The 12,892-nt window shown below is 45.5% G+C and overlaps 1 protein-coding gene across 1 annotated transcript in view; it reads right to left on the bottom strand.

The window, feature by feature from the left end:
• The window catches only part of LRIG1 (leucine rich repeats and immunoglobulin like domains 1), an 85,443-nt gene that overhangs the window by 17,440 nt on the left and 55,111 nt on the right, over window positions 1–12,892 (bottom strand). The window contains 5 exon segments of the mRNA XM_027467906.3: window positions 773–853; window positions 4,005–4,148; window positions 8,951–9,094; window positions 10,056–10,199; window positions 12,494–12,637. Of these exon segments, the coding sequence (XP_027323707.3) occupies window positions 773–853; window positions 4,005–4,148; window positions 8,951–9,094; window positions 10,056–10,199; window positions 12,494–12,637 (657 nt within the window).

Raw genomic sequence — 12,892 nt, 5'->3', positions numbered from 1 at the left:
CAGCATCAGAGACAGCGTGATGGGGGGGTGCTGAGAACTTAAACAAAGGCAAGAGGTAATGATTAGAAAGGCTCTTGATTTGTCACAAGCCATCAGAGACTTCCCTGACAGCGCTGATTTATGTAACTGATTTCAAATGGAACACGAACAAGTACAGAGCAATGTGAAAATACTTGCGAGGGCCAAGCAAGCAATAAACATTTGCAAGGCGCATGCTTGCCTTAGGTTTCTTTTTATCTCTTTAAGAGTCTATGCCCCATGGTGCCTTTTATTGTCACTGCACATGGAAGCAAGCCCAAAAGATCATTCTCAGACAGAGTATCCCACAGAAACGAATCCTGCTTCAACCCTCTGTTGTAACAGGAAATGGTAAGATTTTTCTCTTCTGTTTATTGTTACTCGCTGCATCAATCACTGCTTCGCTGAAGATTGCAAGGGGTCTTTTGTTGCTGTGTGCTTTTGGAAGCAAAGACCAGTTGTGCTCAATCTCATATCTGAAAAGAACTGAAGTTACTCTCCCTGGTGTTTCCTCCCTGCAGCATCCAACACAGTAAGTGATGGTCACTGCCTAGGATCGCCTCCTGCCTGCTTAGAAACACGAGTGCTTGATAACCCCATCTGTACTCCTGCAGGGAGCCTGCAAAACCACCATGTCTCAGATTTTCTGTTGATTTCTAACTTGTTCCAAGGGAAGGAAGACTGCAGAGGGGAGAGACCCGACCCACACAGGCACACAACTGTTTTGCACAACTTCAGAACCAGGGATACTCACAGCTTGCTCAGGTTTTCTAGGCCTGTGAAGGCTCCGTTGGTATCTTCTATCGTGCCTGAGATGTCGTTGTGGTCCAGTTCCCTGGGGAGAGGACAAGAGAAAGCTCATAATCAGTGTCTAAATCCTAGGGTCATCATTCAAAACAAACAGAAACTTTGAGAATGGCAAAGAGCGAGCTTCCCATTTCCTCGTGACACTCAGCAGAAAAAGCTGAGTCCCGCAGCAATAACATAAAAACTGCTTTTCCTGCACTGCCCCACGTTGAGTTGATGTATTCTAAAACCAGCTTTTTTTCTAGCTGAACCCCTCTGCTTCTGAGGCAACAGTAGCTGATAGCTACTGTTTAAAATATGTAGGTTTTAGACCTTCTCTGTATTTCTAAGCAGGAGGAAAAAGAGCTCAAAGTCCTCAAAGTAAACTGAAACAACTGAAGGGAACTGGTAGGTAAGATGAGGTGAGGAAAGACCTACATCAGCGTTAAGTCTCCGATGGTGAAGTTTCACTGCACACAGATGGTGCCCACTGAAGGCAAATAATTTCTTCATTTTCTCACTCAATTCAAATTCCACCAGGATAGAGGCCACATTAAACCTGAACAGCAAAGGTTTAACAGTTGTCCCTAAATGCTACCATCATAAATTGATAAATTTGGCTATTCCTGTCTACAGTTATTTGTCTACAGCCATATCTTAGGAAGATGACTTGGTTCATTTTCTATGAAACTGCATTTTTTTTCTGGCAATGAACTTGAAAGCTCAACAAAGGAAAACCCTATCACTATTGCACAAGCCTAACTCTGTGTAACTGTTGAAAAAAAAGAGTAAGAATTCCTTTTTCAGAGTTCGCTTCTTTTGGCTTTCAAATCCACCATCAATTATGAAAGTCAAAGGGGTCTGAAGAAAAACAAGCACACAGAACAAACAAAAAGATCCACAAAAGCTGTTTAAACAGTCTGTTTAAAAATCCTTCCCCCCTGCGCTTTGGTTCCAGCTAGAAATGAGTACCCAGCAACACAGACAGAAATTTATCATTTCTAATGGTAAGTAAAAAGAAAGGAAAAAATAAATAGGCTTTGTTGGTTTTGTTACATCATTCAGATTTAAAACCTAGCAAAAACCAACAACAAAGCAAAATCATCCAGATAACCCCCTGAACCCTCAGGTGCTCTTTCGCACCTTTTGAAGATTATTATCAGAACAATCCCAGTTTAAACATACCAAAACAAAAAAAAATCTAAAACAAAGCCCCCTGTATTTCTTAAAATGCCAGGCACAGGTATCACAGTACAACTTCGGGGCTATGATGCACAAATACACAACAAAACATATGAAGAGAACAATATTAATCCTGAACTAACCCTGCAGCTTCGGTATGCACATGCCTTTCCTCAGTGGGGATGGGGCTGAGCTTTTTGCCCTCAGTACCTAAGCTGGCTGTGGGCTTTCTCAGCCTTGGTGTGTGAATTAAAGATGTGAAAGGCGATGGCCAAAAGCCACAAATCCTCTTTCTCAGCTGCCTTCAGCGTGCGACCTGACTGCCGTGGCCCTGGGGAACACTCGCCTTAGCCAGCATTATTACGGATGTCAGGGTGATCTGTGGGTATGTCTATGCCAAGAGGATGGAGAAAAACCCAACGCCCCAGTGGGGTCTGGGCACAAAGAATGCTGTGGTGGCAGAAGAGACAATGCCAGGAGAGCTGGTTTGATGTGCTGACAGTTACTGTGCTATCTAAGATGGGTGAGACCAAATATATCCTCCCGGAGCTGAGTTTCTACCCTTCCCCTACAGTTGCCAAGCCCATGCCAGTTGTTCTGTTTGTCTGGTTTTTAAGGAAAAAATCCCTTCTCAGACATTTGTCCTGCTCAGTTCCACCACTGGCTACTGGTCTTTGGACCAGCGAAGCCTTTCCCATGGCAAAGGCAGACAAGTGGGAACAGCCCGCAGGAACCCTCTGACATGCACTTTTATTAATTGACTGCCACACATTGTGTTTTCTTGAAAAAGGAAAAGAAAACGGTATTGCTTGTTCATCCAGAGGCAGCTCAAAGGTTTAGTGTTAGAAAGGAGGAAAAAAACCTTCCCAACAAATGGGTGAAAATAAAGAGAAAAAAAAAAAAAAGAGTGGGGTACTTTGGCCTGGCTCTCTTTGTATTCAAACTCCTCTCCCAGCCCCTGTTGCCAATTTCCTATTCTTTCTGGCTGGCTGAGCTTGAATGCTCGAAGCCTTGTTAATCATTGTGCTCTGAGGTCTCTAGGCCTGACCTCTATTTGAATAGCTCCACATTTCAGCAGTTTCACACCCACCAAAGGCTCCCCAACAATGGGCCATAATTAAAGCATGCTCGGGTCTTTTTCACCAGGTGCAGGACCCAATGGGCCTTTCTCTTTATTAAATTAGAGCTCGCTCACACACTCCCTCTCCTCCTCCCCCCCCTTAGCCCTGAACATAAAAGAGGCTCCACATTCACTGCCGAGCAAAGGGACCGGCCAGCTCCCCTTCCCCTCCATTTTTCTTTGGAAACCTTTAGTTCCGGTCTTGACAGCTGCCTCCGAGAAGGCCCTTTCTGAATGCCCAGTGGCTGAAAGGCTTTGGCTTAAGTTTAAAAAAAAAAAAAGGCGGGGGGGGACAAACAAAACCCAAACTCACTTTCCAGTTACTTCCTCCACTGTGAACTTCAATAAAGGGAAGAGTGGGATGCGAGAAGTACTGTAAAGAGGGGAGATCTCTCTGTTCCCATTTCCTTTTCATTACCCAGACCATAATGGGCTTCTGAAGAGGAATAAAGGTATCAAAGTGTGTTTTCTTCCTTCTGAAGGAAGAATTAAATCAGCCTGCTGAACTCAACAAGTCTGGAAGCTTGGCCAGTTCTGTAACTCGGGTGCTGGGAACTTGGTGGGGTTTCAGGTGAAGGCGCCGAGCGGGCAGCCTCTGGAGAGGGGAGGGGAGCAGCCAGGAGCTCCTGCGGGAGCTTTTGGGGCTCCCTAATTAAAAAGCACCCTACAACAGTGAGTAGTCCAGTTGCAATTTACTACTCTTAATTAAAAAATAGAAGTTCATTGAATTTGAATAACGGGTAAACACAACAGATGCTCAAGACAACGGAGCTGCGTGTAGGGGAGTTTGCAGCTGAGAAACAGCTGCAAAGCAAAGAGAAGGAGAAGAGTTTGGAAGAACATAAACTGTAGAGGGAAGGTGGGTATTGCATTATCTGACAAGTTGAGAGCAACTTACAGGACGCGCAGGTTTTTCAGTCCCTTGAAGGCACCTTCTGCAATATGATTGATGGAGTTGTGGCTCAATCGCAGTACGTGCAGTCCCCCGAGGTCTGCCAAGCTTCCCTCGTCCAGCCTGGTTAGGTTGTTGTAAGAGAGTATTCTGAGGAGAAAAACAACAGCCCCATCAGCCCAACCAGCCTTTTCCAAACTCCTCTGCACCAGCCAGTGCCTGCCTCCCACACCACTCTTACGAGAGGCGATGTATACGGGGTGGGTACATAACAACCTGATTAGGAAACAACACTGCAGCCTGCAAATATTCCCCAACGATACCATGGGGCAGGAGGCATTTGGCACCCGCTTATAGGGAAGTCTTACAAGCATGAGTTGGAGGGAAGGAGGGAGAGAGGCTCCTCCAGAAGTGAATCAGAGCAACAGCCTAACACAGATGCTGTTATGCTGGGGAGAAGCTACTCTTTCTCCATGGACTGCATGGTGACGTTAGGACCTGGCAGCAGCACCCTTCCTTAGCCCCCTGATATATAGGACAGGTTTAATTAGCCCCATAGCATTGAGATATCAGCAAGGGATATTAGTCCTGGTTTTGTTCAATCCTCTCTCCTGCTTGGACACCCTCTGAGGCTTACAGGAAAAAGCAGTCCCTGTCTTCCCTCTGCCCTGCGAGGTGGGGAGTGCTGCCAGACCGAAAGATTTTGAAGTTCGCATGCACCCTTGGCAGGGTTCAGACCTGAGTATTCAGGAGGTGCCTTATCGGTCCGCACTTGTGCATCGCCAGCCCCAGGCACCTGGGCGTGGGTGTCTCCACCCGAGTCTAGAGCCAAAAGCATTTCACCACAAGGCAATTGAATGCTTTCTTTCATCCACAGGAAGGAGGCATCTATCCACCGTACACCAGCCGCCTTCCCTCCCGCTCCCCTCTGTCAGGGAGCATACAGTCTGCCTGAAATCATCACCACTTACGAGTGCCTAATATTGGAGGGTTGCTTCTTTCAGCCATCTCTTCCCATTGGTTTTATTCTGTTGGTTTTTGTTTTCAGTGCTACTCTTGTTGCAGTTTGGAAGCTGGTAGGAGAAAGCTGATTTTCTCTCCCAGCCAAGGCACAGATGAGGCTTCTGGGACTGGATGCTGAGAGTAGGGCATGGGGAGCTCCCTGCTACTGCACACCCCTCACACAATAAGCAAAGGGGAAAGCCACGGGCAAAGTCACCGGTCAGTGATCCTCAGCCTGGAGCACTCAACCACAGCTCCTGGTGCCCTGCACGAGTGTGCCCAGCTCTAAGTTGCCTACAGGGCAGGGGTTATAAAGCTATCGTTCAGATACATCCTGCCTCTCGTGTTTTTTCTCAAGTGTCTCTCTACATAGGGCAGTTACATAGGATTTTAGGAAATACCTTGGTGACCTGGGAGCACAAGTCTTTTCAGAAGCTGTGAAGCACCAGACAGCTAACTTCAAAAAGTGGGGTTGTGCTGCTTTGTATAAGCACTGAAATCCTTTATTATACAAGCAACAAGAAAAATCTGAGTTCCAAACCTCCAAATTCCTTTTCTAGTCCTTTCTGCTAGTAACTCTGCTTAAAAATGTGTCTAGGGCTTGCATGAAAGTCGCTGCAAAGCCAAAACCTAAGTCAAAACAGACACATACTCCTAAGCACTGCGAATGTCATTTACTTGGCAAACAAGCTGTCTATCTTTTAGCTGTGTGAGTGGGCAGAGGGCAAGCTTTGGAAAAAAATCAGCAAAGATTAATGAGTTTGAAGAAGGTATGGGACAACATACTTTCATTCCTAAAGAAGTTGTAGTGTTAGTTATGAAGAACTGGCATCTGGTCAAAATTATGTCCTCACCTGCGATTAAAGAATTTGGCTTAAAAAAAAGAAGCGTTCAGAAGTAATTCTAAACCTGGCTGAGGAAAAAAAAATAGCTCCTTTTGATTCTACACAGAAGGGTTCCTGCTACAACTGGTGAAAGCATGTTCCCATCCGTTCCTCCTGACGTCACCAGGACGGATGGACAGCAGCAGCCTTCAGCGTCTGTCTCAGTGGCTGTAACCAGCTGGGAGGTTTCAGGGGCTGAAGCACCTGGCAGCGGCTTCCTTCAACACATTCGGTCTCTGCTTCCTGCCAGTGGGAAAGGCCAGTTTGCAAAAGAGTGCGTTCCTCTCCTCGGCAGTTTGGATTATCTGGGTTGAGAGAAGCCAGCAGGTCTCTGCCACTGCCCCTTCTCATCTCTCTACCAGAGGGAAATCACTGGGACAAACACATGGAAATACCTTGCCTACACACGGCCCTTTTAGCCTGGGAAGGAAGTGGAAGAGTGACCCAAAAAGCAGCCTGCCAGAAGCGATACATGAAGCAGTTAACTGGAAATCTGTTGTGCAGCTGCAGCTCCTGCTGCCAGACAGTTCTGGACCAGGTACGTCTACCTCCTTTCCTTCCCACTGACCAAACCATAGGTAAGAAGCGAGGCTTCTTCACCTTTCTGAAGAAAAAAAAAAAAAAAAAGACCCAGAAGCCAATTCATCATTTACATCTGATGAAATTGTATGCTCCCACTGTGGATTTTTCCATGATACTGATGCCTTAGCACCTGACCGGCGAATACAATCAGCCCTTTCTCGTGCCCATGAGAAGGCAAGAGATCTCTTTTCTTGTTGCATTTTGCATCAGACTGAGACTCGGAGTCATGTTTTCTCCTGACAACTGAAGGAGAGGCAACTCTTCAGATGCTCGCCTCCTCCCTCGTCACAGATCAGCGGAGGTCTGGGTCTCTCTTTTTGTCAATCAAGGACTTTGAAATTCATTCCTGTACAACCAGAGGCAATATTGTCTGATAACTGAAACCCAGCAGATTTAGTAATAGGGGAGGTGAGCAAAGATCTTTTAATAAGAACGTAACAGACACATTCAAAGGAGCGCACAGCGGCAGTCTAGATGTATCTAGCGCTTCCTTTCCTCACCCTTCAATTTCAGAGCAGACCTCTCCTACGAGCACTCTCTGGCTGTGGGAGTTTCAGTTACGGGTATCTGATAGCTCTCTGTAGCAGCCTTACCCTAAAGGCAACATCTGCAACAGCTTGTAATATTTTGCAGAGATGTGTGCTAACACCCGCATAATTACCTTTCGGATCTCAGCTCTGTCGTCCCTGGCCCCACACTCTAGCACAATCCTGTTTGTCAGGCCAAGCATGCCTCAGTGGCTCCGACCACCAGCCCTTTTCCAAGTCTGCTCCATTCTGCACCGGGGCAAAAAAGCAACCAGGTTGCTGCAGTGACTCCAAACAAGCTCCTCTAGGCCAGAACAGCTGCCCATGGGCACTACTTGTGGTAGGAGATCCCAATCCACATGTGACATAGAAAGGACTCGGCACTAGGTGTAACCTTTCATCAATATCTTAAGGGTTTGCAAAGACAGTGTCAGGTAGAAGAGACAAGCACAGATCTCCCTGAGAGAATTTTAACGTGAGCAATGCAAGGCACAGATGGGATGCACCCATCCCATCAGAACTCATGCTTCAATGCAGACACCAGACACTGGATCCCAAAGCAGAAAGCTCCCAGAGCTGTACTACTAAATCAGTGTAGTGATCTGGTAGTGATCTGAATTTGGCTATTCCAGGGATCTAGCTGTGAGTGCCTTAACAAGGTAGACTCCCCTCTTTTTGATGCTTCAGACTTAAGCAGGCTGTGGTTGTTTCTAATCTGTTCTCTTGAAGACTTCTGCATTGACTCTGCCTTAACGTAGTAAAATATCAGTTGCAAATCTGCACGTGAACTATGGCTGTCTACAGCACTATGCAAAGGAGCCCTTTAGGCATGGGCAGTTTCACAACAGTTTGAAAAATTAGGTAATTAAACAATCACATATGTATTAAACTAAAAACAAAAGATTTCCTTGTGCCAAAAGAAAAATCCCCATTTGAATGAGTATTTTGGGTTCAACAAAAGATCCCAGTTGGCCACTGCACTACAGGTTCATTCTACAGCTTCTAACCTCAATGGGATGGCGTGTCATGTCCAACTGCCTTTGAATCTACATGCCAAAAAGTGAGGGACTCACAGCTGGGTATGCAGTTACAGACCCTTAGTCTGAGTACAGAGGGAGGTCTCTGAAAACAGGACGTTGCTTTACTGTACTGCTTGTTGGTGGACAGGAGAACCCGTAACAATGTTTAACAAGAGATTTCCGAGCATCAAGCAGAATGAATTGCAGTTCCACTAACCACATGCGTCAAGTTCTCCACAGAAAAAAAGTGAATCTTTCCACAGTCCCACCGAGGGGATGACAGCTACTTCTGTAAATACTGCAAGCATCCATGTGTGTCTCCTCAAAAAGGCATTAAGCAGTGCCACAGGCCCAAAAGGCGCCCTTGTGGGGCTATCCACAACAGCACGGCTTTCTTTCATTTATCAAAGAGACCATACTCACAGCAGGAAATCTCAGGAGAGCAAAGTCAGTGTGTTTACTTTTCAACAACTGAACCCTACAGGAAGGGTAAAGTGTAAATAGGAGAAAGGACAACTGCCTTTAAAGGGCCAAACCTCCGCTGGTTAAAACCAAGAATATTCTTTGTAAATACACAGGACAAAGCAAAGCTTCCTTCAGGCTGTACAGTCATTATATGGCAAGCAGCAGATGTCTTGTAACTAGCTAGCTAGAAAGTGTTGGCAAGCCCCAGATCACAAGCTCTCCACATCTTTTGGCACTGTACACTTCCAGTATACAATAACGTATATGGTCAAAAGTATTTTAAACAGGTGCTCTGAAGGTCATAACATCATGAATAACAAGGGCACCACTTGGAGGCTGCAGTTCCTGCATTTCTACATGTTAATACAGTGGAAGCCGCAGGCCATGTGATGGGGGAAGAGTCCTTACCTTGCCTGCCAGCGTTACATTAGCATCAAACCCTGCCCAATGAATCACGAGGGGAACCAACTTACAGCTCATGCAGCTTCTGGCAGAAGCTCCAGCCATCGGGGTTGATGCGGGATATGGAGTTGTTGCTGAGGTGAAGCTGGTGGAGAGATGAAAGGCCGTAGAGAGAGCCACTGTTTACTTCTGTCAGGCTGTTATACTCCAGGTGGCTGTAGAGAAAAATCAGAAGGAATCGACAGATAAGCAACACTGGTCAAATGCTGAAGAATTCCCAACAACGAAGAATCTCCACTAAGAACTGGGGTTTTTGCCATTCCTACACATATTTCCTACATACCTATGTGGACACACCCACGCGTAGGCATTTCATGTGCAAGAAAGGATAGAAATTCAAGAGCAACACAAGCAAAAGGTCTAAGGTATTCACTTAGCAAAAGGCTTTCTACCACGCACTCCCACACAACCTTGCAGTACAAAGGCACAACTCTCTGCCACCATCATAGTCAGGAGGCACCAAGCTGGTATATTCTGAGGGCTTAAGGCCCAGATTGAGGTGTGACTGAGGTACGCTCCACTGCACGTAAACTGGGCTTAGAGCATCCCAATGGAGTTTGTATTTGCAGAGTCTCAGCTGCATGACAGCAGCTTCCAGAAACACACTGCCTTGATCACTTGTGACCCCGCAAACACACTTGAAAGCCAATCACATTGCAAGTTTCAAGCATTTCTCTGCAATGACTGTTCAGTGTGCTCTCTTGTATGGAAAGAACGCATCACTAAGATAGGCTGGCTTGGTTTCTAGGTTTCCCAAGATGCAGAATAATCAGGTCTGCAGCACATAGTTTCCATGTATCAGTTGAAAGAAATTTGCAGAGCCAGAAAGGCTTTCATTTAAAGCCCAGTTGGGAACTTACGGAGTGTTCAAATCATCAAACTTACAAAGCAATACTGCCACAGCTTGAAAAACTGGATTTTTTTTATTGAACACCTGGCACTGAGCTGACAGTGGGGCAATGGGACAAAGGCTGCTGTAGCACTGCAGTTCTGTGCATGCAGGACATAGAAAGAAACATGAGGACTGGCACTCTGAGGGGAGTCCTTGCTAAAAGAAGAAAAGGACAAGATAACAGGTGAAGTCTAGGCTGTTTAAGAGAAAAGAATGCAACTTACAGAACTTGCATCTTGGCTAGCCCCCAGAAAGCCCCATCAGTCAATTTGCTTATGTTGTTGCGCTGGAGTTTCAGGACTTCCAAGCTGTCCAGTCCCTGGAACGTCAGGCCTTCAATCAGGCGGATGCGATTCCGGTTCAGCTCCCTAAAATCACCAAGGCCATACAAGTATATTAAATCCCAGCCCTTTCTCACGAAATCGTCTGCGCAGCACACAATGGGGACAGCAATGCCAACAACTCCTCCATCCACTTTTCCCAGAGAGAGCAGAAGCGCGCCGGAAACTTTCAATCCCCGAGCCAGCCAGGGAAGTCAGCTGGGTGTGATCTCTTAAATAAACTCACCCTGGGACAGACTCTCACTACAGAGGAATTACAGACAGTGCGGCAATTCCTCTTCAACCCTCTTCTCTCTGAATATCTTTTAGGCCATTTATCCTTTTCATCAATTTTCACACTTCACCTTCTCTCAAGCAGAGACACCATGTGAACAGACACAACTAAACGTCGGCATCGTTTTCCTTACAACCCACCGTTTTTACAGGACTTGTAAAAACTGTGCTCTGAAACAAATGGGTGCTATATGAACTGGGAGCCTAAGAGGAAGCTTTATGGCTTAGTTTGAAAGGAAAGCTTTCAGTTCCCTTTACAAATTTCACATTTTTCCCTATTATAAGAAACTAATAAAGACTGAAACAAGTTGTTCCAATAATGAGGCAGTCAGTATTCTGTGTATACAAAGATCTCCAACTTGGTTCATTAAATTTCTTTTTTTTTTTCCACTGTGTGAGTGGGAACCCCTAAAGCTTGGAAGCGTGGGAATACCTTTATTTTTTTTTCCAGAATAGCAATGGGAACATCATCACAACCCCCATTCACCAACCCATATCAAACAGTATCATGGATTGCTAGATCAAGGCATGCCAGGTGAAATCCCAGTTCCATAATGGCAGTAGAGAAGTTCACCAACACAATGCATTGAAGTTGAAGATAGAGCTTTGCAAATGGATGTCCTTTTTGCAAATGCAAGACTAACCTAGGGGTAGTTCCCTACTTGGTGTTTGTGTTGAACAAAATGATGAAGATTACCACATCAGAAATTGTTTTGGAAAAGATGACGAAGCCGTACGAACTCCAAGCTTACTTTTTTTAAAAAGTAAGCTTAAAAAAACAACATTGAAGTTGCACTGAAGTTGAGTGTAATTAAAGTCAAGTAAGCAATTAGAAAGTTTTTAGGCATAAAGACTGTTGCCCTAACGCACTTCCTAGACTGAGGTATGCCTTGCCAGAAAAAGAACTCTACACAACAAATTCTACAACACATCAAGTCTGTATAACTTGCTATTCGTTCCTGTTTATTCACAGGGTTAAACAACCAGCTGTGAGACTGTCCCAGGGTCTAAGAATACCAATCACTCTAACTTACAGTGAAAACTGCTCCTAAATAGATTGAGTTGACCCTTGGTTTATTACACGTTTGCACAGGACGCAGATGAACACAGCGTATTACAAGCTCTCAGCTAATGGACAGCAATTTCCAACTGAGGGGCAACAGACTCCTAAGACACACATGTTCTTGTCCTACACTGTTCAATCCCAAATTGGCTATGAATCCTACAAGTATGCAAGCACAGATGCACACCCATTCCTTAGACACGTCTTGGTTTAAGGATCTGCTTCTCAATCAGAAGGCTGCTGTTTAGAGGCATGAGTTCCAACAGCCTTTGTGGAATTTTTGTTGATAGACAGAAGTTGATCTTTTGCCTATCAAAGTTGACAGAAAGACCACAACAGGTCACAGGCTGGGACCATTTCTCCAGCAGAAAAAGCAGAAGGGAAAAGTTAAGCCATTAGAGCTACTATTTACACATAAAGCATTTTTATAGTTGCAGATGTCTATGTGTCTCCACGCAGCTCCTGCCCTGCAGACTGCAGGCAGGACAATAATTCTGTGTGTGTTAACTCATCTAGAGTGTTATTTTCTCTGCCCAAATATCACTGCAGTTTAACAACCTTCCGCCATTGCTATTTTATTGCCACATAAAGATACCTGTGTGGTCTTGAAAACCTAACATGGTGGCTGAGCTCTGTCACTCCCAACAGACGCATCCTTCCAAACCTCTCTTGCACCACAGACACCAGCAGCGTTCAGGGGAATGGATTTGTCTTACCCTGTCAATGCACAAGACGCTGATGCCTGCTGCTGCTCCCATCCCTCCCCACCTGACCAAAAGAATGGCCTGAAAGGTCAACAGCTACAAGACAAAAAGGACTCTCCCAGTATGTTTTACTCGGTGCTGGCAGGGCACCAGTGCATAGCTTATTCTAAGTTTTACAAATAGCAGGTAAGGAAGGGTGACATTTGGTGCATGTATCCTCAGGGGCATTTTGTCTCCATAAAGCATGGCTAGGTTTAATTAAAACACCCATTTCTACTCACAGTTGTATTAGCCTGGGTAGCCTGAACGCCTTGACAGGAAGCTGAGTGATCCTGTTTTTACTCAGACGAAGTGTTAGCAGGGACCGTGACAGACTATCAAAAGCACCAGGCTCCAGGGTGCTGATTCTGTTGCTCCCCAGGTAGCTGCAATAAATCACAGCAGAAAAATGAACAGTTCTGTCAGAAATCTCCTTTTATCAGCATTTAGTTGGTCTCCAGACAGGCTGGTGAAATTACAGAGGTGGCTTCAGTTCCCTTGGATTTCTGGCTGCACAAAAAGCACAGTGCCTTTCCCAGAGCGCTGTGACGAATGTGGAGAAGTGCAGTGCAATTCCCAAGAGCTCTCCTATAACCTCCTGCTTCAGAAAGTTTGGAGTGGAAGCCAGAAACCAGAGAATA

Source organism: Anas platyrhynchos, chromosome 13 (genome assembly GCF_047663525.1).
Source record: "Anas platyrhynchos isolate ZD024472 breed Pekin duck chromosome 13, IASCAAS_PekinDuck_T2T, whole genome shotgun sequence".
Taxonomy (NCBI): Eukaryota; Metazoa; Chordata; class Aves; order Anseriformes; family Anatidae; genus Anas; species Anas platyrhynchos.
The sequence above is the reverse complement of the archived record's forward strand: the minus strand, read 5'-3'. Positions and strand labels throughout refer to the sequence as shown.